At 37.3% G+C, this 25,831-nt stretch overlaps 1 protein-coding gene across 7 annotated transcripts in view; it reads left to right on the top strand.

The window, feature by feature from the left end:
- Positions 1-25,831, top strand: part of OMA1 (OMA1 zinc metallopeptidase) — a 71,403-nt gene that overhangs the window by 42,024 nt on the left and 3,548 nt on the right. For 5 of the 7 annotated variants that reach the window (XM_032612313.1, XM_032612293.1, XM_032612286.1 and 2 more), the window contains one exon: positions 1,966-2,115. In XM_032612313.1, the coding sequence (XP_032468204.1) occupies positions 1,966-2,115 (150 nt within the window). Of the gene's footprint in view, positions 1-1,965; positions 2,116-19,604; positions 19,998-20,516; positions 20,845-25,831 lie in introns of those variants that run through there. The other 2 variants (XR_004346826.1, XM_032612306.1) reach the window with 2 other exon arrangements.

The raw sequence follows: 25,831 nt of genomic DNA, 5'->3' as shown, positions 1-25,831 counted from the left end.
TTTCCCATAAGACTGAAGAGGAGGGAATACTTCCTAACTCATTCTGTGAAACCAGTATAATTCTAATACCAAATCCAGACAAAGACACTACAAGAAAAGAAAGCTACTGACCAATATCCCTTAAGAACATTGATGTAAAAACTCTCAACAGAATACTAGCAAATATAATTCAGCAGCCTATTGAAAGGATTATACACTATGGCCAAAAGAGATTTATCCCTGGAATGCAAGAATGGTTCAACATATAAAAATTAATCAAAGTGATATGCTGTATCAACAAAATGAAGGAAGAAAGCCACATGAATATTTTAATTGATACAGAAAAAGCATTTGGCAAAATTCAGCACCCTTTCATGGTAAGGAACATGCAACAAAATGGAGGTAAGAAGAAAACTCCATCACTGCAATAAAAACCATATATGAAAAGCCCACAGCAGCAAAGACTGAAAGCTTTTCCTTTAAGATAGTGAACAAGGCAAGGATGCGCACTTTCACTTCTATTCAACAAAGTACTGGAAGTTTCTAGTCAGCAAGAAAAAGAAATAAAAAGCATCCAAATTTTAAAAGAAGAAGTAAAATTATCTCTCTTTGGAGATGATATGATCATGTATGTAGAAAATCCTAAAGACTACCAAAAAAGTTGTTTAACCTAACAAACAAATTTAGCAAAGTAGCGGAATATAAAGTCAGTACACAAAAATCAGTTGTATTTCTATACATGAACAGTGAACAATCTGAAAAGGAAACTACAAAAATAATTCCATTTACAGTAGCGTCCACAAGAATAAAAGACTTGGGAATTAACCAAGGAGGTGACAGGCTCGTATGGTGAAAACTACAAAACATTTCTGAAACAACTTACAGAAGACATAAATGAATGGAAAACCATCCTGTGTTTATGGATTGTAAACTTAATATTGTTAAAATGTCAGTACCCAAAACAATCTACAAATTCAATGTAATCCCTATCAAAATTCCAGTGACTTCTTTTTTGCAGAAATAGCAAAACCCATCCTAAAGTTCATATGCAATCTTAAGGGACCTGAATAGCCAAAACAATCTTTTTCAAAGAACAAAACTTAGAAGGCTCACACGTCCTGATTTCAAAACTAACTCCAAATTTGTAGTAATCAAAACAATGTGGTATTAGCATGAAAGGCATATAGACTAATAGAATAGAATAGGTAGCCCAGAAATAAACCCTCACACATATGGTCAAATCATTTTTTTGTCGAGGGTGGAAAATAGGTAAAGGACAATCTTTTCAGGAAATAGTGCTTGGGAAAGCAGGATATCCACATACAAAAGAGAGAATATGGACCCTTACATAACACCATATACAGAAAATAACTCAAAATTTTTTAAGGACCTGAGTGTAAGACCCAAAACAATAAGGCTGTTAGAAAAAAGCATAGGGCAGAAGCTTCACAACATCGGTTTTGGTAATGATTTCTTAGCTGTGACTCCTGAGGTGCAGTTGACCGAAGAAAACATGGACAAGTTGGACTTCATGAAAAAAGAAAAAGATTTGCATCAAAAGACACCATCCACAGAGTAAAAAGAGACAACTCACAGAATGGGAGGAAATATTTGCAAATCATATATCTGATCAGGGATTAATATATGAATATATAGAGAACTTCTAAAACTCAACAACAACAAAATCCTGATTCAAAAATGGGCAAAACTGTCTTTTCTTTATATTTATTTGAGGTCTTTTCCTAATTATTCTAGTGGTATAGATGAAGAGTAAAATTTCTTTCGTACAGTTTAATAGCAGATTAGATTTCAAAATCTTTATATGAAGTTTTTTTTTGAGTTTGTTTTTAAAGCAATGAGCGTATTCTACTTTTAATAAAATGATAATGGAAAATATTTTTAAAACATGTAATGACATAAAGGTAAATTTAAAATAATGTCCTCATAACTAAGCTTACTTTGTGCTTTTATTAATTTTGATTTTAGGCTTGTGTGGACGTCAGAGCCAGTTCAGTGTTTTGGCAACAGATGGAATTTGCAGAAAGCCTCCATGGTCTTCCCAAGTTGCCAGAATGGTTATCTACACACCCTTCTCATGGAAATCGAGCTGAGCACTTGGATAGACTCATACCTCAGGTAAGCTAACACTGCGTAAGGCAAGACATTATTTTTACTGTATCATTTATTTTTAATACTTTACTTCTTGTGCTTAGAAAAAGAGCACTAGAAAAGAAATCCTTTGTATTAGTTTGCTTTCTGCTAATTCTGCTAAAAACATAGAATAAATAATCACCTATTTTGATTACCATCAGTTTTCAAAGGATTTGACTGAAAAGTAAAATCCTGCTAGTCCGCAAGTCTTAGTGAATAAATTGGTGTGTGTAGTTGACTTTTCTTTTCTTTTTTTTTTTTACATCTTTATTGCAGTATATTCCTTTACAATGGTGTGTTAGTTTCTGCTTTTTTTTTTGCGGTACCCGGGCCTCTCACTGTTGCGGCCTCTCCCATTGCGGAGCACAGGCTCCGGACGTGCAGGCTCAGCAGCCATGGCTTACGGGCCCAGCCGCTCTGCGGCATGTGTGATCTTCCCAGACCAGGACACGACTTCCAGCAGGCGGACTCTCAACCTCTGCGCCACCAGGGAAGCCCTAGTTTCTGCTTTATAACAAAGTGAAATAGTTATACATATACATATGTTCCCATATCTCTTCCCTCTTGTGTCTCCCTCCCTCCCACCCTCCCTATCCCACCCCTCCAGGCGGTCACAAAGCACCGAGCTGATCTCCCTGTGCTATGCGGCTGCTTCCCACTAGCTATCTACCTTATGTTTGGTAGTGTATATATGTCCATACCACTCTCTCACTTTGTCACAGCTTACCCTTCCCCCTCCCTATATCCTCAAGTCCATTCTCTAGTAGGTCTGTGTCTTTATTCCCATCTTACCCCTAGGTTCTTCATGACCATTTTTTTTTTCCTTAGATTCCATATATATGTGTTAGCATACGGTATTTGTTTTTCTCTTTCTGACTTACTTCACTCTGTATGACAGACTCTAGGTCCATCCACCTCACTACAAACAACTCAATTTCGTTTCTTTTCATGGCTGAGTAATATTCCATTATATATATGTGCCACATCTTCTTTATCCATTCATCCAATGATGGACACTTAGGTTGCTTCCATCTCCTGGCTATTGTAAATAGAGCTGCAATGAACATTTTGGGTTATAACTCTTTTTGCATTATGGTTTTCTCAGGATATATGCTCAGTAGTGGGATTGCTGGGTCACATGGTAGTTCTATTTGTAGTTTTTTAAGGAACCTGCATACTGATTTCCATAGTGGCTGTATCAATTTACATTCCCAACAGCAGTGCAAGAGTGTTCCCTTTTCTCCACACCCTCTCCAGCATTTATTGTTTCTAGATTTTTTCATGATGGCCCTTCTGACTGGTAAGAGATGATACCTCATTGTAGTTTTGATTTGCATTTCTCTAATGATTAATGATGTTGAGCATTCTTTCATGTGTTTGTTGGCAGTCTGTATATCTTCTCTGGAGAAATGTCTGTTTAGGTCTTCTGCCCATTTTTGGATTGGGTTGTTTGTTTTTTTTGTTATTGAGCTGCATGAGCTGCTTGTAAATTTTGGAGATTAATCCTTTGTCAGTTGCTTCATTTACAAATATTTTCTCCCATTCTGAGGGTTGTCTTTTGGTCTTGTTTATGGCTTCCTTTGCTGTGCAAAAGCTTTGAAGCTTCATTAGGTCCCATTTGTTTATTTTTATTTCCATTTCTCTAGGAGGTGGGTCAAAAAGGATCTTGCTGTGATTTATGTCATAGAGTGTTCTGCCTATGTTTTCCTCTAAGGGTTTGATTGTTTCTGGCCTTACATTTAGAACTTTAATCCATTTTGAGCTTATTTTTGTGTATGGTGTTAGGGAGTGTTCTAATCTCATACTTTTATATGTACCTGTTCACTTTTCCCAGCACCACTTATTGAAGAGGCTCTCTTTTCTCCACTGTATATTCTTGCCTCCTTTATCAAAGATAAGGTGACCATATGTGCGTGGGTTTATCTCTGGGCTTTCTATCCTGTTCCATTGATCTATATATCTGTTTTTGTGCTAGTATCATACTGTCTTGATCACTGTAGCTTTGTAGTAGAGTCTGAAGTCAGGGAGCCTGATTCCTCCAGCTCCATGTTTCTTTCTCAAGATTGCTTTGGCTATTCGGGGTCTTTTGTGTTTCCATACAAATTGTGAAATTTTGTGTGCTAGTTCTGTGAAAAATGCCAGTGGTAGTTTGATATGGAGTGCATTAAATCTGTAGATTGCTTTGGGTAGTAGAGTCATTTTCACAATGTTGACTCTTCCAATCCAAGAACATGGTATATCTCTCCATCTGTTTGTATCATCTTTAATTTCTTTCATCAGTGTCTTATAATTTTCTGCATACAGGTCTTTTGTCTCCTTAGGTAGGTTTATTCCTAGATATTTTATTCTTTTTGTTGTGATGGTAAATGAGAGTGTTTTCTTAATTTCATTTTCAGATTTTTTTATCATTAGTGTATAGGAATGCCAGAGATTTCTGTGCATTAATTTTGTATCGTGCTACTTTACCAAATTCATTGATTAGCTCTAGTAGTTTTCTGGTAGCATCTTTGGGATTCTCTATGTATAGTATCATGTCATCTGCAAACAGTGACAGCTTTACTTCTTCTTTTCCGATTTGGATTCCTTTTATTTCTTTTTCTTCTCTGATTTCTGTGGCTGAAACTTCCAAAACTATGTTGAATAAGAGTGGTGAGAGTGGGCAACCTTGTCTTGTTCCTGATCTGAGTGGAAATCGTTTCAGTTTTTCACCATTGAGGACCATGTTGGCTGTGGATTTGTCATATATGGCCCACCTACTTTCTGCAGGGTTTTTATCATAAATAGGTGTTGAATTTTGTCGAAAGGTTTCTCTGTATCTATTGAGGTGATCATAGGGTTTTTCTCCTTCAATTTGTTAATATGGTGTATCACGTTGATTGATTTGCATATATTGAAGAATCCTTGTATTCCTGGAATAAACCCCACTTGATCATAGTGTATGATCCTTTTAATGTGCTGTTGGATTCTGTTTGCAAGTATTTTGTTGAGGATTTTTGCATCTATGTTCATCAGTGATATTGGCCTGTAGTTTTCTTTCTTTGTGACATCTTTGTCTGGTTTTGGTATCAGGGTGATGGTGGCCTTGTAGAATGAGCTTGGGAGCGAGTGTTCCTCCCTCTGCTATATTTTGGAAGAGTTTGAAAAGTATAGGTGTTAACTCTTCTCTAAATGTTTGATAGAATTCGCCTGTGAAGCCATCTGGTCCTGGGCTTTTGTTTGTTGGAAGATTTTTAATCACAGTCTCAATTTCAGTGCTTGTGATTGGTCTGTTCATATTTTCTATTTCTTCCTGATTCAGTCTTGGCAGGTTGTGCATTTCTAAGAATTTGTCCATTTCTTCCAGGTTGTCCATTTTTATTGGCATAGAGTTGCTTGTAGTAATCTCTCATGAGTTTTTGTATTTCTGCAGTGAAAGTTGTCACTTCTCCTTTTTCATTTCTAATTCTATTGATTTGAGTCTTCTCCCTTTTTTTCTTGATGAGTCTGGCTAATGGATTGTCAATTTTGTTTATCTTCTCAAAGAACCAGCTTTTAGTTTTATTGATCTTTGCTATCGTTTCCTTCATTTCTTTTTCATTTATTTCTGATCTGATTTTTATGATTTCTTTCCTTCTGCTAACTTTGGTGGTTTTTTTGGTCTTCTTTCTCTAATTGCTTTAGGTGCAATGTTAGGTTGTTTATTTGAGATATTTCCTGTTTCTTAAGGTAGGATTGTATTGCTATAAACGTCCCTCTCAGAACTGCTTTTGCTGCATCCCATAGGTTTTGGGTCATCGTGTCTCCATTTTCATTTGTTTCTAGGTATTTTTTGATTTCCTCTTTGATTTCTACAGTGATCACTTCGTTACTAAGTAGTGTATTGTTTAGCCTCCATGTGTTTGTATTTTTTACAGATCTTTTCCTGTAATTGATATCTAGTCTCATAGCGTTGTGGTCAGAAAACATACTTGATACAATTTCGATTTTCTTAAATTTACCAAGGCTTGATTTGTGACACAAGATATGATCTATCCTGGAGAATGTTCCATGAGCACTTGAGAAAAAGGTGTATTCTGTTGTTTTTGGATGGAATGTCCTATAAATATCAATTAAGTCCACCTTGTTTAATGTATCATTTAAAGCTTGTGTTTCCTTATTTATTTTCATTTTGGATGATCTGTCCATTGGTGATAGTGGGGTGTTAAAGTCTCCTACTATGAATGTGTTACTGTCGATTTCCCCTTTTATGGCTGTTAGTATTTGCCTTATGTATTGAGGTGTTCCTGTGTTGGGTGCATAAGTATTTACAATTGTTATATCTTCTTCTTGGATTGATCCCTTGATCATTATGTAGCGTCCTTCTTTGTCTCTTGTAATAGTCTTTATTCTAAAGTCTATTTTGTCTGATATGAGAATTGCTACTCCAGCTTTCTTCTGATTTCCATTTGCATGGAATATCATTTTCCATCCCCTCAGTTTCAGTCTGTATGTGTCCCTAGGTCTGCAGTGGTTCTCTTGTAGACAGTATATACATGGGTCTTGTTTTTGTATCCATTCAGTCAGTCTGTGTCTTGGTGGGAGCATTTAATCCATTTACCTTTAAGGTAATTATCGGTATGTATGTTCCTATTCCCATTTTCTTAATTGTTTTGGGTTTGTTATTGTAGGTCTTTTCCTTCTCTTGTGTTTCTTGCCTAGAGAAGTTCCTTTAGCATTTGTTTTAAAGCTGGTTTGGTGGTGCTGAACTCTCTCAGCTTTTGTTTGTCTGTAAGGATTTTAATTTCTCCATCAAATCTGAATGAGATCCTTGCTGGGTAGAGTAATCTTGGGTGTAGGTTTTTCTCCTTCATCACTTTAAATTTGTCCTGCCAGTCCCTTCAGGCTTGCAGAGTTTCTGCTGAAAGATCAGCTGTTAACCTTATCGGGATTCCCTTGTGTGTTATTTCTTGTTTTTCCCTTGCTGCTTTTAGTATGTTTTCTTTGTATTTAATTTTTGATAGTTTGATTAATATGTGTCCTGGTGTGTTTCTCCTTGGATTTATCCTGTATGGGACTCTCTGTGCTTCCTGGACTTGAGTAACTATTTCTTTTCCCTTATTAGGGAAGTTTTCAACTGTAATCTCTTCAAATATTTTCTCAGTCCCTTTCTTTTTCTCTTCTTCTTTTGGGACCCCTATAACTTGAATGTTGGTGCATTTAATGGTGTCCCAGAGGTCTCTGAGACTGTCCTCAGTTCTTTTCATTCCTTTTTCTTTATTCTGCTCTGCAGTAGTTATTTCCACTATTTTATCTTCCAGGTCACTTATCCGTTCTTCTGCCTCAATTGTTCTGCTATTGATCCCTTCTAGAGTATTTTTAATTTCATTTATTGTGTTGTTCATCATTGCTTGTTTCCTCTTTAGTTCTTCTAGGTCCTTGTTAAATGTTTCTTGCATTTTGTCTATTCTATTTCCAAGATTTTGGATCATCTTTACTATCATTATTCTGAATTCTTTTTCACATAGACTGCCTATTTCCTCTTCATTTGTTTGGTCTGGTGGGTTTTTATCTTGCTCCTTCATCTGCTGTGTGTTTTTCTGTCTTCTCATTTTGCTTATCTTACTGTGTTTGGGGTCTCCTTTTTGCAGGCTGCAGGTTTGTAGTTCCCGTTGTTTTTGGTGTCTGTCCCCAGTGGCTAAAGTTGGTTCAGTGGGTTGTGTAGGCTTCCTGGTGGAGGGGAGTAGTGCCTGTGTTCTGATGGATGAGGCTGAATCTTATCTTTCTGGCGGGCAGGTCCACGTCTGGTGGTGTGTTTTGTGGTGTCTGTGGCCTTATTATGATTTTAGGCAGCCTCTCTGCTAATGGGTGGGGTTGTGTTCCTGTCTTGCTAGGTGTTTGGCATAGGGTGTCCAGCACTGTAGCTTGCTGGTCGTTGAGTGAAGCTGGGTGTTGGTGTTGAGATGGAGATCTCTGGGAGAGTTTCACCATTTGATATTATGTGCAGCTGGGAGGTCTCTTGTGGACTAGTGTCCTGAGGTTGACCCTCTCACCTCAGAAGCACAGCACTGACTCCTGGCTGCAGCACCAAGAGCCTTTTATCCACATGACTCAGAAGAAAAGGGAGAAAAAGTACAAAGAAAGAGAGAGAGAGAGGAAGGAAGCAAGGAAGGAAGAGATGGAGGGAGGGAAGGAGGGAGGGAGGAAGGAAGAGAGAAAGAAAAGAAAGAAAGAGGAAGGAAGGAAGGAAGAAAGAAAGAAAAAGAGGAAGGAAGGAAGAAAGAAAGGAGGGAGGAAGGAAGGGAGAAAGGAAGAAAGAAAGAAAAAGGAAGGAGGGAAGAAAGAAAAAGGAAGGAAGAAAGAGAAAGAAAGAAAAAGAAAGGAAGGAAGGAAGAAAGGATAAAATAAAATAAAGTTATTAAAATAAAAAATAATTATTAAGAAAAATAATTTTTTTAGAAAGAAAAAGAAACAAAAAAAAATGGATGGACAGAACTCTAGGACAAATGATGAAAGCAAAGCTCTACAGACAAACTCTCACACAGGAGCATACACATACTCACAAAAAGAGGAAAAGGGGAAAAAATAATATATCTTGCTCTCAAAGTCCACCTCACCTCCTCAATTTGGGATGATTCGTTGTCTATTCAGGTATTCCACCGATGCAGGGTACATCAAGTTGATTGTGGAGATTTAATCCGCTGCTCCTGAGGCTGCTGGGAGAGATTTCCCTTTCTCTTCTTTGTTCTCACAGCTCCTGGGGTTCAGCTTTGGATTTGGCCCCGCCTCTGGGTGTAGGTTGCCAGAGGGCGTCTGTTCTTCGCTCAGACAGGAGGGGGTTAAAGGAGCATATGATTCGGGGGCTCTGTCTCACTCAGGCCGGGGGTAGGGAGGCGTATGGATGTGGGGCGAGCCTGCGGCGGCAGAGGCCGGCATGACGTTGCACCAGCCTGAGGCGCGCCGTGCGTTCTCCCGGGGAACTTGTCCCTGGATCATGGGACCCTGGTAGTGGTGGCCTGCACAGTCTCCCGGGAGGGAGCGGATAGTGGATAGTGACCTGTGCTCGCAAACAGGCTTCTTGGTGGCGGCAGCAGCGTCCTTAGCGTCTCATGCCCGTCTCTGGGATCCGTGCTGATAGCCGCGGCTTGCACCCGTCTCTGGAGCTCCTTTAAACAGCGCTCTTAATCCCCTCTCCTCGCGGACCAGGAAGCAAAGAGGGATGAAAAAGTCTCTTGCCCCTTCGGCAGGTCCAGACTTTTCCCCGGACTCCCTCGCGGCGAGCCGTGGCGCACTAACCCCCTGCAGGCTGTGTTCTCACCGCCAACCCCAGTCCTCTCCCTGCGCTCTGACCGAAGCCCTAGCCTCAGCTCCCAGCCCCGCCCACCCCGACAGGTGAGCAGACAAGCCTCTCGGGCTGGTGAGTGCCGGTCGGCGCCGATCCTCTGTGTGGGAATCTCTCCGCTTTGCCCCCAGCACCCCTGTTGCTGTGCTCTCCGCCGCGGCTCTGAAGCTTCCCCCTCCACCACCAGCAGTCTTCACCCGCGAAGGGGCTTCCTAGTGTGTGGAAACCTTTCGTCCTTCACAGCTCCCTCCCACTGGTGCAAGTCCTGTCCCTATCCTTTTGTCTCTGTTTATTCTTTTTTCTTTTGCCCTACCCAGGTACGTGGGGGGTTTCTTGCCTTTTGGGAGGTCTGAGGTCTTCTGCCAGCATTCAGTAGGTGTTCTGTAGGAGTTGTTCCACGTGTAGATGTATTTCTGGTGTATCTGTGGGGAGGCAGGTGATCTCCGCGTCTTACTCTTCCGCCATCTTCCCCCTCTCCCCTAGTTGACTTTTCTTGATGGTGGAGCTTTACCCTTTTTAGTAGCATAGTTTTTAATTTTAAAAAAATTTGGTGAAAGTCTAAAACTCAAGGTGTATTTTTCATCATACTGACCATAATCTTTTCTTAGTGATTTAAGCTTATCATTAAACATACCAGTTAATGAGTTGTACAAAAATTTTGGGTCAACTGGGTCTTAATTCCAGTAGTGACACTGGAATTTGTTTTCTTAGGGAAAAAAAAAATCCTTCATTTTTAGTTTGCTTTCTGGTTGTTTCTTTTAAGATAGAATAAAGCATGTGCCATGTGCTCTTTTTTTCTCTTTTATTTTTGTAGAATTCATTAATGTATCAAGCTGAAGCAGCTTTCTCCCAACTAGTATTCCCTATCTTCTAAAAACCTTTTGATTTAACATCAGTCAGAATGTTTTCTGTGCTTTCCACATAGGTACAAAATGGATGTCAGACATCTTTAAGCCAGGCTGTATGCTCCCTTCTGTCTCACTTGCATTAAATTTGCTGGTTGGTTATAAAAGCAGAATATTCTTTACCAATTTAAGAATTGGTTTTGGGCTTATTTGCTAAAGGATAACACAACAAATACAGATGTATTATAAAAGTATCCTTAAATATGTCTTCAAATTCAGATGAACAAACATTGACTACCTATTTTAGGAAAGATACAAAAGAAATAATACATGGTCTTGATATTTGCAGATGCTAAGGTAAGTACAAAATGATTCTTAATATATTAAAGAATATGAATTATCTTAAGAAAAGTAGAAATACAGTGGTATACATTTTGAAGGAAGAATAGCCTGCATCTCATTTGGGATAAGAAATTACCATAAGGTGCATTAATTCATTTGTGAATATTTATTCATGTTCATTGCTAATCTACCATTCTGTGTCCTGTTGCTGGGGAATGAGCAAGGAGCAAAACAGTCTCTGTTTTCTTGGAGCTAACTTTCTAGTTAGGTAATGCAAACAATATACATGCAAACAGACATACATACAGTATGTCAAGCAGCGATAGGCACATTGCAGAAAAACAAAGCAGGTTAAAGGTAGGAGAGAAGGCTGGGAAGCAGAGAATGTGTACTAGTCATTGTTCATTTGTCAAGGAAGACCTCACTAAGCAGAATCTGGAAAGAAGCAGGGGAGCAAGTCCTGTGGGTATGTGGAAGGAGAATCTTTTAGGCTGAGGAAGCAGCAAATCACAGGACCTGAAGTGAAAGTATGCTTGGTGTGTTCAGGGAATAGCAAGGAAGACATTGGGGCTGAATGTAGTATGGGAGGGGAGAATGATTGAGGTGTACGGGGGCCAGGCGGTAAAGGGTCGTCTAAACCATTGTAAGAACTTGACTCTTATTTCAAGTGATATGGGAAGCTAAGAGAGGGTTTTGAGCAGAGGAGGGACTTGATCTGACTCAAGTGTTTTATAGTGATAGCTGGAGCTCCTGTGTGGGCTGTAGTGGGGCAAGGATGGAATCAGGAAGACTATTTAATAGGCTCTTGAAATAATCCTGGTAAGAGGTTATGGAGGCAGAAGAGAGGGAGAGAAGTGGTCAGATTTTGGATTTATTTTGAAAGGAATGATGACAAGATTTATTGATACTTTGAGCATACTTTGTGCCTTTTATGAACACTGGGGACAGCCAGACATATCTTCTTGAGACCTATCCTAAATATATTTCATTTATACTCTTAATTTGAAGAAAAAATATGTGAGAAAGAAACAGCAGTGAAATTTACTTGATATAATGTGTAGTAATTATTCGTCTTAAAAGACAACATAGGACTGGGACAATACATGTTTCATTAGTAACTGGTTTGTATTGAAGAGCACTGACTCTGAGAGTCTTCTTAGTGCCATCCAACACCCAGGGACCTCATACTACCCTGGGAGGCTTAACCTATCTCTAAAGCCATAATAACCACATGGTTTTCTCTTAGAATTTCCTTTCTTTTTTATTTTTGCTTAGTGAAATTCTAAAAATATATGGTTCGCTTAAAATGGATAATAAGTTCTACCCAACTTTTATCTGATGCCTGTCCTAAATTCCAGGTTTTCATTTCATTATCAGATAACTGAGGATCTTTAAAGAAGTAATAAATGTGCTTTGAAAAGTCTTTAAAATAATAATGAATTGATTAGTGAGTATGAAGAAAAATGGTTGGCGAAACTGATATGTTATTTGGAAGCCAATGGCAAAGAAAAAAATGGAGAGATATTTTTCTTCTAAAAATAAACTATGCTAGTTCAGAAACTTAATTTGAAAAACTCATATAATTTCTTGTATTTTCCCCCCAAGTGATAAAATTCAATTTGAAAGTAATAAAGCTCTACTACAATATTGGGAATAATTCAGTGGTTGAAGTGAAACTGATAGTAAAGGTGTGAGTATATTGTTAATTAGAACACATAGTCATAATTCAGAGATTGGAATTCCCTACTATCATAGGTCTAATTTCTATAATGGAAGAAAGTGATTCCTCAGGCAATATATAGAATTATGTGAGTCTGTATACTACTAAAGACTTCCTATTTTGGGTTAGATTTTATTTAAGGTTTTTTCCTACGTAAGTGAGGACAGTGTTATATTCTACCTAAAGCTCATGTCCTTTGACATTCCTGACAGTATGCCTGAAGTAATGTATACCTCTAAGGCAGTTGGGAATCTAGCACCATAGTATAGAGGTGTCTAGGCCAGAGATGAGGATTTCAAAGTCACCAAAAAAGGGTGATAGTTGAAGCAGTGAGAGCGAGTTCACTTAGGAAATAAGCAAAGAAAATAATCCTTGACAGTTAGCAGTATTAGGTGGATTCCACATTTAATTGGTAAGAGGAAGACAGAGCCTTCCTCTGAGGAAGTAGATGAGGTCCATAGGAGGAGAAAAGATCAAGAAAATTAGGAAAGATTCTTTGGTCCTCTGAGAATACAAATCTTGGTAACTTTGTTTTTTTTAATTTAACTTATTAAAGATTGCATATTTTTATTTTTTTAATGTTTTCCTTGAATATCATCACAGAAGTGTATTATTTCTTACCATACTATATCAACATTTAAGATGTTTTAAATCTGTATTTTATGCATTCAACAAATATTTATTGATTACTTGTTATGTGCCACATTGTAGGAATTGTAGGTTCAGTGACAAAATAGACAAAAAACCCTGCCTTAAGGAAGCTTATTCTGTAGTAAAGGGTGACAGACAATGAATAGAATAAACTAGTACTGTACAGAATAAATCACCAATATATTATATGTTAGTCAGTAATAAGTGTTAGGGAGGAAAATAAAGGAGGAGGAATAGTGTATTATCTTGGGCTGCCATAACAAAATACCATAGACTGGGTAGCTTAAGCAACAGAAATTCATTTCTTCACAGGCTTGAAGGCTAGAAGTACAAGGTCAGGGCTCTGGCTTAAGCAACAGAAATTCACTTTTTCTCAATTCTGAGGGCTGGAAGTCCAATAATAAGGTTATGGCTGGTTCGGTTTCTGGTGAGGTCTCTCTTCCTGGCTTTCAGACAGCTAGCTGCCTTCTCCCTATGTCCCACTTGGTGGAGACAGTGATTGCAGTAGTGTCTTTTCTTTTTATAAGGGCACTATTCCATCATGAGGGCCACACCCTCATGACCTCATCTAAACATTACCTCCCAAAGGCCCCATCTCTATAAATACTGTCGCATTGGGAATTAGAGCTTCAACATATGAATTTGGGGAGGACACAGTACATTCCTTAGAAGATAGGTAATGTGTGAGCAGAGGTGATCATGGTGCTGGAATAGCTGTTTGAAATGGGGTTGGGAAAAACAGAGCTGGAGGAATCAGGCTCCCTGACTTCAGACCATACTACAGAGCTACAGTGATCAAGACAGTATGATACTAGCACAAAAACAGAAATATAGATCAATGGAACAGGATAGAAAGCCTAGAGAGAAACCCATGAACATATGGTCACCTTATCTTTGATAAAGGAAGCAAGAATACACAATGGAGAAAAGACAGCCTCTTCAATGAGTGCTGCTGGGAAAACTGGACAGTGACATGTAAAAGAATGAAATTAGGACACTCCCTAACACCTTACACAAGAATAAACTCAAAATGGATTAAAGACCTAAATGTAAGGCTAGACACTATAGAACTCTTAGAGGAAAACATAGGCAGAACACTCTGTGACATGAATCACAGCAAGATCCTTTTTGACCCACCTCCTAGAGAAATGGAAATAAAAACAAAAATAAACAAATGGGACCTAATGAAACTTAAAACCTTTTGCACAGCAAAGGAAACCATAAACAAGACAAAAAGGCAACCCTCAGAATGGGAGAAAATATTTGCAAATGAAGCAACTGACAAAGGATTAATCTCCAAAATATACAAGCAGTTCATGCAGCTCAATATCCAAAAAACAAACAACCCAATCCAAAAATGGGCAGAAGACCTAAACAGACATTTCTCCAAGGAAGATACACAGATTGCCAACAAACACATGAAAGGATGCTCGACATCACTAATCATTAGAGAAATGCAAATCAAAACCACAATGAGGTATCACCTCACACCTGTCAGAATGGCCATCATCAAAAAATCTACAAACAAATGCTGGAGAGGGTGTGGAGAAAAGCAAATCCTCTTGCACTGTTGGTAGGAATGTAAATTAATACAGCCACTATGGAGAACAGTATGGAGGTTCCTTAAAAAACTAAAAATAGAACTGCCATACGACCCAGCAATCCCACTACTGGGCATATACCCTGAGAAAACCATAATTCAAAAAGAGTCATGTACCACAATGTTCATTGCAGCTCTATTTACAATAACTAGGACATGGAAGCAACCTAGGTGTCCATCGACAGATGAATGGATAAAGAAGATGTGGTATATACGTGCAGTGGAGTATTACTCAGCCATAAAAAGAAACGAAATTGAGTTATTTGTAGTGAGGTGGATGGACCTAGAGTCTGTCATACAGAGTGAAGTAAGTGAGAAAGAGAAAAACAAAAACCGTATGCTAACACATATATATGGAATCTAAAAGAAAAAAAAAAGGTTCTGAAGAACATAGGAGCAGGACAGGAATAAAAACGCAGACGTGTCTTTATTCATGTCTTACCCCTAGGTTCTTCATGACCTTTTTTTTTTTTTTTAAGCTCGGTGCTTTGTGATCACCTAGAGGGGTGGGATAGGGAGGGTGGGAGGGAGGGAGACGTAAGAGGGAAGAGATATGGGAACATATGTATATGTATACCTTATTCACTTTGTTATAAAGCAGAAACTAACAAACCATTGTAAAGCAATTATACTGCAATAAAGATGTTAAAAAAGAACAGGAAAAGAAAACAAAGAACGCAGACGTAGAGAATGGACTTGAGGACATGGGGAGTGGGAAGGGTAAGCTGGGACGAAGTGAGAGAGTGGCAGGGACATATATACACTACCAAATGTAAAGTAGATAGCTAGTGGGAAGTGGCTGCATAGCACAGGGAGATCAGCTAGGTGGTTTGTGACCACCTGGAGGGGTTGGATAGGGAGGGTGGGAGGGAGATGCAGAGGGAGGAGATATCGGGATATATGTATAGCTGATTCACTTTGTTATACAGCAGAAACTAACACACCATTGTAAAGCAATTATACTCCAATAAAGATGTTAAAAAAAGAAAAAAAGAATTGGGATTGGGTCAGAGGAGGTTTCACTGGGAAGATGGTATTTGAATGAAGACTTGAAATAAGTGAGAGAGTGAGCCATGTACCTTCCCAGGAGGAAGAACCTTGCAGGCAGAAGGAATAGTAAGTACAAGTCCCTGAGGCAGTAGTGAGCCTGGTATTTGATGACCAGCAAGGAAATCAGTGTAGTTGGATGGGGTAAGCAAGGGAAGGTGGAGGGTGCAAGGCTCTACAGCCCCGCAAAAAAAAAAGACTGGCTTTTGTCAGAGATGGAACACCACTGGAGGGTTTTGAGCTGAGGACTAGAGGAGTAACAGGATCTGAATTATGTTTGAAAAGAATGTGATCTACGGCTCCTACAAAGCAGTACAATCATATAATTTTGGAATATTTTAGTATAGTATATTGTTCAGAAAATAGACTAGTTCCTTTATTGTTTTGTTTCTAAATCAAGAAAAACGCCCCCAAATTAGAAAAAAAAATGCCCTTTTTTTTTTAAAATGTGAATTCTGAGATAAAGCATGTGTAAATGCCTAGTTAAATATAATCCTGTGATCCACTAGCATTTAAAAAGGATAAAAATAGGGTTATAGTAATAATATTATTTGTAGTTAATAATATATGTTATAATTTTATTTACTTGAAATAATCAGTTAAATTTAGGAAACACATGTTCCACATATTCGGTTACCATAACAACTTGGGAGAAAAACTGAAGAACAGATGTTATATCAACCTGTTGATGTTTAATAGTATGACAGTTTTGAAATTATAGTTACAATGTTCAGATTTTAAATTTATATATATATATACCATACGTTGTCCTCGAAAGACCTTATTTAATTTTCCTTCTGTAAGTATCATTATACAATATGAATAGGTGTGAATAGGAGAAACTGTATGATAACCCAGGGTAGAAATTTACTTGAAAGATTTATTTTACAACTGAAAGCATTTATACTGAATTTTGTATTATTTCTTCTCTCACCAACTCTATGCCATCCTTTCCTTGGTGAGGGGGAAGGGGATGGAGAATAACAGAATATGTAGGAAAAACGATTAATTTGGACTTACTAGTTGTCTGGGGTTATGTTATTGTAGTCATAATTTTGAATAGGATTTATTTTTTAACGTTCTTAGAACTTGCAATGTCAGCTTTATTTGTAAACTATTTTTTAAATCTTGAGTTTCAACGTTACTACATTCAATATTTAGACATGAGAATCAGTGGCAGACTACAAACGCATTCATTTTAATATCATTTTATTTCAAATTCTTTAAACTTTCAGGAAGCTGGGGATTTTAACTCATGTGTAAATCATTCTTACACATTTATAATTGGACAAAGTAAATGCATAAATCATTAATATTATACATCTCATAAGTAGAAAATATGAGTGTGTTTAACATTGAAGTGAAATGTCGTTGTTGGCCAATGTACACAAACATACACTGTTCACCTTGCAGAATTTCATTTTGTCTGACAAGAAGAGTGTTGAGGAAAAGGCAAATATCATAGCAGCTACTGTAATTGAATTGGCCTCTGAATCATATAAAGCCAGGAAGCCTGACAGTAACATTGTCTAAAACCTTAAAAAAATATTATGGTGCATGTGATGTGTATCTACTTGAGGCTGAAATGAATGGGCTATTAGAAAAAACTTGCTTTTATAGGGAAAGGGGAGAAAAGTAATGATATTTTTAGAAAAATATGTTTAAAATTTGAGGTGATTTTTTTTCCTTGAAACGTCTTGGTTTCTATTTTCAAAGGAAGCTTTTAATCTAATTATGAGGCTTCTTTGGCTTTAATTTTTTTTTCCTGTCTTTTTTCCTTTTTTGAACTTAATTATTATAGTTTATATTTTTATGCATAAATAATTGCTGTTTTACTTGATATATAGTACCTAGAAGAATCCTGATATGTACCAGCAGTTGTTTTATAAATATTTCTGTTATTACTGGGAATAAATATAGCCATTTCTTAATACCTGATTCTCATATGTTAAGAGGGGTTGATCATAAAATTTTATTTGAAAACTTTTCCATATTATTTTATCATTCCAGAGGATAACTGACCCGTGTCAAGGTAGCCATAATTTTTAATTTTTTATATCTATTCAGAGTTTTAGTTATTTATACTTAATTAGACCACTTAAAAAATTAGTCAGACTCCAATTTCCATTGCAGTTTATGAAAGGAAATGAGTTAGAGGAGAAAAAAAAATTTTTAAGGTAAAATCATGACTTACACAAATATAAAATGAACCACATCTGAGATTTTATTTAACTTATTATTAATGAGGGAGCCAGTAATATCTTACAACTAGTTCAGATGACTGTACAAGTAGGTGCAAAACTGATGCATTCATAAGGCAATAATCAGTTGCATTTCACCAGACATAGTTCATTTCCTTTTCTGTGGACAAGTATCATTTACATTGTTTTAAGTTTTCTACAACTTACAGAGTGGTAAAATCTCTCTAAAGCCATGAAAGGCTGGGATAATACCAAAGGATGCATTTGACAGGATACCAAATGATCTTCTAATGCCCATTTCAAATTCTTTCACAGTTTTCTCTGTTTTTATTTCCTGTTGTCTTCCAGTAGCCTTTCAAGTTGATACCAAATCAAATCATCCTGTCAGACTAATAATAAACAGAAGTTTTGTTTTGTTATTTTTAAGTAGCCACATAGACATTATCCTTGTATTTTCTGTCTCTTAAAGTGGTAACCTACTATTCTCATTATTTTCTGTTAAATTTGTTTCTAGTGAGTTTTTGCATTGAGATTATTGATGCTAAAATTTCAGATCTTTTGAAAAGTATATGCTTAACCTTCAGAAATCAAGGGAAAGAGTTGGAGATTGAGAGGGTGTAAAGAGACTGCTTTCATTTTTCAGAAGAAACATTTAAACCTCTCATGAGCCATTTAGAACTGAAGATGTAGATGTAAAATCAAGAATGAAGTTATAGAAATGCAAAAATGACAGAGGAAAAGGGAAGCTACAGAGGAAAAAGTTTTGTTCTAAAGAAAAATTTTTTAGTTTACCTTTTGATAATAAAAATTTAAAAACATATGTAAAGATAGAGAATAATTTGAATAATTTAATAAACCCCCGTTTTTCACTTACATTCAGTAGTAGCAACCTTTTTATACACTTGCTTCATCTGCCTCTTCTCTTATTTCTTTCCCCAGAAGTATTTTAATGCAAATCCTAGACATGAGGGCTTTCCCTTCTAATTACTTCAGTATGTATTTTAAAAAGTAGTATCATTTTCTTTCATAATCATACCATTGTCATAGCTAAGAAAAGTAATTCTCCTCAACAAAGTTAAGTATCCTGTGCATATTCAGATTTCTCTGTCTCAGAATACAGTTTTCTGATTGTTTTGTTCAAATCATAATCCATCAGTATCCATACACAGCATCTGGTTGCTATGTCCCTTAAGTCTGACTTTAGAACAGTGCCCCTCCCCTCTGTTTTGTTTGTTTTTAAACATGTTGACGTGTTGAATAGATCTAGTCCCACATTGTAGATTTATCTGATTGCTTCTTTGTGATTTTGACCAACTTGTTTCTCTGTATACCTGTAAGTGAAAGTTACATTTTTGGCAAAAATATTTTTTTTTTTTTTTTTTAAAATAAAGGCCTCAAAGTTTTATTATTATTATTTATTTTTATTTTTTTTTGGCTATGTTGGGGCTTTGTTGCTGTGTGCGGGCTTTTCTACTTGCGGTGAGCAGGGACTACTCTTCGTCGAAGTGCACGGACTTCTCATTGTCGTGACTTCTCTTGTTGTGGAGCACGGGCTCTAGGCACGTGGGCTTCAGTAGTTGTGGCATGCGGGCTCAGTAGTTGTGGCTCGCGGGCTCTAGAGCACAGGCTCAGTAGTTGTGGTGCACGGGCTCAGTTGTTCCACGGCATGTGGGATCTTCCCAGGCCAGGCATCGAACCCATGTCCCCTGCATTGGCAGGCTGACTCCCAACCACTGCGCCACCAGGGAAGCCCGGCAAAAATATTTTATAGGTTGTGCAACTGTGCTGCATATTGCTTCACATCAGGATTCTCTGAATCTGGCTGCTCCATGTTTAGTGATGTCACGTTTGATCAGGGGCGTTGGATGGTGATGGCCTTAACGCCTCCTTTGGAAATGTGGTTTTCCCCCTTATGACCAGCAAGTGATTGTGGAGTGGTGATTTGGCGCTCTGCAAAAGATCCAATTCTTTAGCAACCTGAGAAGTGTTTTGATTAAGGTAATATCATCCTCCTCTGTCTCTAAAGGCTTAGCTAAATGTGTGTCTTCAGGAGGAATTAGAACAGTGAAGAAGGAACTCAGACCAGCCAAGTCAACTCTAAAGGAATAAAAGATGTTGCAGCCACATTTTTCTCCTACTCAAGAGTAGATTTAAGAGGTAGGTAAGGGCTTCCCTGGTGGCGCAGTGGTTGAGAGTCCGCCTGCCGATGCAGGGGACACGGGTTCGTGCCCCGGTCTGGGAAGATCCCACATGGCGCGGAGCGGCTGGGCCCGTGAGCCATGGCCGCTGAGCCTGCGCGTCCGGAGCCTGTGCTCCGCAACGGGAGAGGCCACAACAGTGAGAGGCCCGCGTACCGCAAAAAAAAAAAAAAAAAAAAAAAAGATGTAGGTACGACAGATTTTTTTTAAAAATCAGAATGATGATGAGTGCATAAGAGTTGGCAAGAAAGGAAAGTTGATCATAGGTAATTGTATTTAAAAGACTAGGTAGTGTCTGAGTGTCCTTAACTAATACCACCACAAAGACCCTCGTCTAAACTAAATCCAACAATAACGACCAAAAAACAAAGCCCCTGAAATGCCCATTTTCCCCCAGTAAGATAAGCTTCAAAGAGTAGAAAAATCTTAAAAACAAAACCAAATCTCAAATCTCAGTCTAATTTAAAAATGTTACTTCATTGGAGAGGACAGCCTAGATGATGAAAACTACAGAAGCAGCACCATGTGAAGCTGGCATGCTAAGGCTGACTTAACTACATTGAAAGTGACAGAAGAAGAATGACTTTACCAATGTAAGATACATCCATTTCAAAAAATTGCTAAACTTGTGAATACAGCAGAGAAGCTTGTAAAACTTTTATTGGAGGTTGTAAAGAGAAGAATTGATGCTCCAGAACAAAGACTCATTGATGCTTGGAGATAGAGGAACATAGCACAACCAAATTAAAACATCCAAAGCGAAAAAGCAAAGCATATTGAAGACACAAGGAAATCCAAACTGCATTAACAGTGGTAAGGATTCATTCATGTCTTTATTTCTTTGACTTTGGTTTCTATATCCATTTTTTGATTTAGATAACATTTCTAAAGATAGGTTTTTAGAAGAATCCCAGAGCATCATGCATGAGAAGCCTGATATGAACATCCCTATATAGTTAATTTATCAAGTGTTTAATCGTCATTGCAAAGATAGGCTCTTAAAGATGCCAAAGTATAAAGAGAAAATTTAAAAACAATAGTAAGAATGACTTTGGATCTTTCTTACTTTTCAGACTTTGGAGAACTGTAAGGGTTTAAGGGGGAAAGAAACAAAACCAACCAACCAAACAGAAACCAGTGGAGCTAATACACTTTGCTGTGGTATCTAGCCAAACCAACTTTTCTTTCTTTTAAGGTGGAAGATCCCTTAATAAATGAAACACATAAAACAATATGTCAGTGAAGTGCTCAGTAGCAGTAGTGCTCTTTACAGAATCCACTGACTCTCGAGAATTAGATAAAATATATAGTTTAGTTTGTTTATATATGATTATAGCTTGCACCCTGCTGTTCTTAGAAAACCACAGATCATGTAAAGGAATTAACAAAGAAATGAGTTGAATAGGACAAAAATAAGATTTAACCGACATTAGAAACTAAATGCTTAGAAATAGATGTATATTTTCTTCTTAAATGTGCATAAATCTTTTATGGCAATATTGGTCATACAACTTTTTTGGACAAAAAAATATGTGTATGTAATATAAAAAATGTTATGGTTCAAATTGTCAGAACACAGTACATTAAAATTAGCATAACAAAAAATAAAAGATGGGTGAAAGTTAAAATTGTGTATAAGGCAAGAGAGAAATCCATAAACAATAAGAGCAGTGATATAGTTATGTTTTCATGGGTTGCTGTCAAACTGATTTGTAAAGGAAATTTTATCAATTTAAATGTCTATATTAATAAGACAGAAGAAGAGAAAAGAAATAGAGTAATGTGTCCCAGATAGGGAAAATACCATTAATAAAATTAAGCAGAAATAAGCAAAATTACAGTAGTTGTTTCTTTGGAAAATTTAGTCAAAGTGAGAATCATTGGTTAGTTAGACAAAGAATGAAATGTAAATATGATCAGGAGAGGAGCTACAATAATTAACACACAGGAGAACCAAAAATATTTCGAAGAATGTTATTTTTAGTTGGATATTAGTTAATGGGCCAGGTCAAAATCAGAAATAAAGTGTGTGCATGCATGAGTGTGTGTGTGTTTGTGAGTATTGCCAAAATGGATGTAGCTAGAAGTAGAAATTATAACTAGAATGAACGTCCTCAAATTAAATTTTGAGGAAAGTGGTAAGGTGTAATTAAATCAAATAAATAAAAACAACTGTATTAGAAACCCAAAGAGTCATAACAAATAAATAGAGAAAAGGACACCTAGCCCTGATGGGGATTAACTTTGGAGAATTTTTTTAAAAGTTCAGAGAACAAATATTCGGTGAATAATTAATTCTAGCTTCAAAATATAGAAAGGGGCATTTGTTAACTATTTGATGAGCAAAATATTAATCATTTTGTGAGTAAAAAGATTTTGTTTTGACAATTTGATAAGAACAACACCTTTAAAAGAATTTATGGACTGGTGTCATTAACCAGCCAACGATACAATACTGCTTAACAATAGTGATTTACAGTGAGCAAGTAAACTATCCTCAGATGCACGGATAGCATAATAAAAGAAGCTATTAACACAGAGGAGGAAATTTAGGACTCATCTTTAATTTCTCTCTTCCTTTCCTCTCTGTATCTTGCCAACTAGAAAATTTTGTCGATAGCCTCCACAAGGCATTAGGGATGCATTCCTTTCTCCATCAGCATTGCTACTGCCCTAGTAAAAGTCACCATCATCTCTTCCCTAGGTTAACTGCAGCCATCTCCTATTTTAATCTTCTTGTTCCACTTTTCACCTCAATCCCTAACAACGTATTTTCAATACAGTAGCCAGAATGCTCTTTTTAATGTCATTTCCATGCTTTCAGTGGTTTCTCATTTAACTTTGAATAAAAATCCAAACTCCTTACTTGGTCTTTAAATCATGTAATTTGGCCACTGCCTGCCTCTCCAGCTTTTTCACATGCCACTCTCCCCAGGTTTTCCTTGATTCCAGCTATTTCACGTGGAGCCTCTTTCCTCCTTACAATCCCTCTACTTGCCGATTTCTCAGCCTGGAACATTCTTCCCTCAGCTTTTTACACAAATGTTATGTGCCTAGGGAGGCTTTTCCTGATCCCCCAATCTCCAATAGCCTCTCTTCCATGAAGTCATTCTGTAACGCAGTTTACTGTTTAATTTCTTTGTGTACTTAACTAAAGTTCCCTTGTTTACTTATTATCTGTCTCCTCCCCCAGAATGTAAGGCCCCTTTGCACTGCTATATCCGTAGTGCCTGAGACCATTTCTGAGATACTTAGCGAATATTTGTTAAATTATTGCATGATGGTAATAATAGGAAAGGTAAGTAATAAAATATTGTGTTAAAAATAGAAAAATTGGGCAATGCAGTTGAATAACAGTTACATTCTCTCAGAAGTTTAGCATGCAGCAGATTAATAGTCCATGATGGGAAAAGAATGCTTATAGGAAGTAGTGAAAAAATAGCAGTGGTCTAAGGAGTTTGGGGTTTTAATCTGACCCACTCACCTAACTTTGAGGTAGCTACCTAATCTAACATTCAACTTTCTTCATCTGTAATATTAGGATAGCAATAAGTCCTGGATGTTTTATGTATGTACTTGTATGTTTGTGGGGTAAGGTCCTGCCTCCTTCCCTCCCTCCCTCCCTTATAAGACACTTTAATGATAAGTATTCAACACTGAGCCCAAGATTTCAAAAGTGGTTCATATCATAATACCAATTTAGATAACAGGTAAAATGCCTGGCACAGTGCAAGGTACATAGAAAATGAACAGTAAATGTTAGTTCCTTTTACTCCTAGTTGGAATCTTTAGGCTGGCTAATCCCATAATCCCATATTTAACTCTAGATCTTACATGGGATTCTTTTTTTTTTTTAAATTAATTTATTTATTTGTATGTTTATTTTTGGCTGTGTTGGGTCTTCATTTCTGTGCGAGGGCTTTCTCTAGTTGCGGCAAGCGGGGACCACTCTTCATCGCGGTGCGTGGGCCTCTCACTATTGTGGCCTCTCTTGTTGCGGAGCACAGGCTCCAGCTGCGCAGGCTCAGTAGTTGTGGCTCACGGGCCCAGTTGCTCTGCAGCATGTGGGATCTTCCCAGACCAGGGCTCGAACCCATGTCCCCTGCATTGGCAGGCAGATTCTCAACCACTGCGCTGCCAGGGAAGCCCTACATGGGATTCTTAGAACTGTATATTCTTATTATGAGAGTGTGTTCCTGTTTTCTCTTAGACTGTAAACTCTTAAGAGTGTTTTTCTTATGACATTTATCATAACCATTAGCTTGTGTTCTATAAATGTTTGTTTAAAATTCAGCCTGCATTTATTAAGTATCTATTATGTGCAGTGCATGAAGTTAAACAGAACACAAAGGAAATAGAAAGGCATATTCTAGCTGTAGAGTGGGAAAACATTGCTTACTTTAAAAGAGATGAAGGCATATTTACTAAGATTTGAATTTATAAAAAATAAAAGATGTTGATACGGCAAAATGTAATAAAATTAATGTGGAAACGAAAGTGAGAAAATAATATTTTACCAACATATGCAATAAAATCTTACTATGCAAAGCAGGTGAACATTTGATGGAAATATGTATGGTCTTTAACAGGATTCTGCTTGATGGGTAGAGGAGAAAAACAGTTCACAGATGAACAGATAGTAACAGAAAACATTTATAAAGTATTTATAGTTTTTCTAGCAATTAAGGAAATGTAGCTCAGACACCTCCAAAGTGCATTTTATTCAGTAAAAGATTTACTCAAGAAATATATAATGTGGTGCAAAAAAAAAAAAAAACCAAAAAACAAAAAACCCCATTAGTACATGTAATGCAAAAGTATTAAAAACAACAAAAGTGTGTTCTAATCCCTTTTTTCTAAGCCCTTTTATCAGTACTTCCATGCCAGCTTTTTAAAAAACAGACTTTATTTTTAAGAGCAATTTTAGACTCATAGCAAAATTGAGTGGAAGGTAGAGATTTCCCATCTACCTCTTGCTTCCATATGGAAACAGGCTCCCCCCACTATCAAAATCCTGCCCCAGAGTGCTACATTTGTTACACTAGTTGAACCTACATTGCCCCATTATTATGACCCAAAGTCCATAGTTTACATTAGGGTTCACTCTTAGTGTTGTACATTCGATGGGTTTTGACAAATGTATAATGACATGTGTTTATCATTATAGTACCACATAGAGTAGTTTCATTGCCCTAAAAATGCTCTCTGCTCTGCCTGTTCCTCCCTGTCTTCCCTCCAGCCCCTGACAACCATGGATCTTTTTAGTGTCTCCATAGTTTTGCCTTTTCCAGAATGTCATGTATATAACTAGGGTCATACACTATGTAGCCTTTGCAGATTAGCTTTTGTTTTTTTCACTTAAAAACATACATTTAAGGTTCTTCCATGTCTTTTTATGACTTGATAAAAGCCATAAAATAGCCAGCACTATTTCTTATTAGTGCTGAATAATATTTCATTGTCTGCTCACATCACAGGTATGCAGTAACCTACTAAAGGACATCCTGGTTGCTTCCAATTTTGGCAATTACAAGTGAATAAACAAACGCTAAGCAGTTTTTTGTTTCCTACCAGTCACTTAACCTCTCTAGGGCTCAATTTCTTCTCCGTAAAATTTAACTGATGATTTCTAAGGATTCTGAGGTTTGAAATTATGTGGTTATCTAGACGGAAATCATAAAATCTTATGTTCTGTTGATTATGAATAACTCAGGTATGTATGTACGCGGATGACATTGTAAGGTGGTAAAGCCTTTCTGGTGAAAGCAGTCTGGTCCTATATAACAAAAATTATACTCTA

This window comes from Phocoena sinus, chromosome 1 (genome assembly GCF_008692025.1).
Source record: "Phocoena sinus isolate mPhoSin1 chromosome 1, mPhoSin1.pri, whole genome shotgun sequence".
Classification (NCBI taxonomy): domain Eukaryota; kingdom Metazoa; phylum Chordata; class Mammalia; order Artiodactyla; family Phocoenidae; genus Phocoena; species Phocoena sinus.
This window is presented reverse-complemented; position numbering and strand designations above follow the sequence as displayed.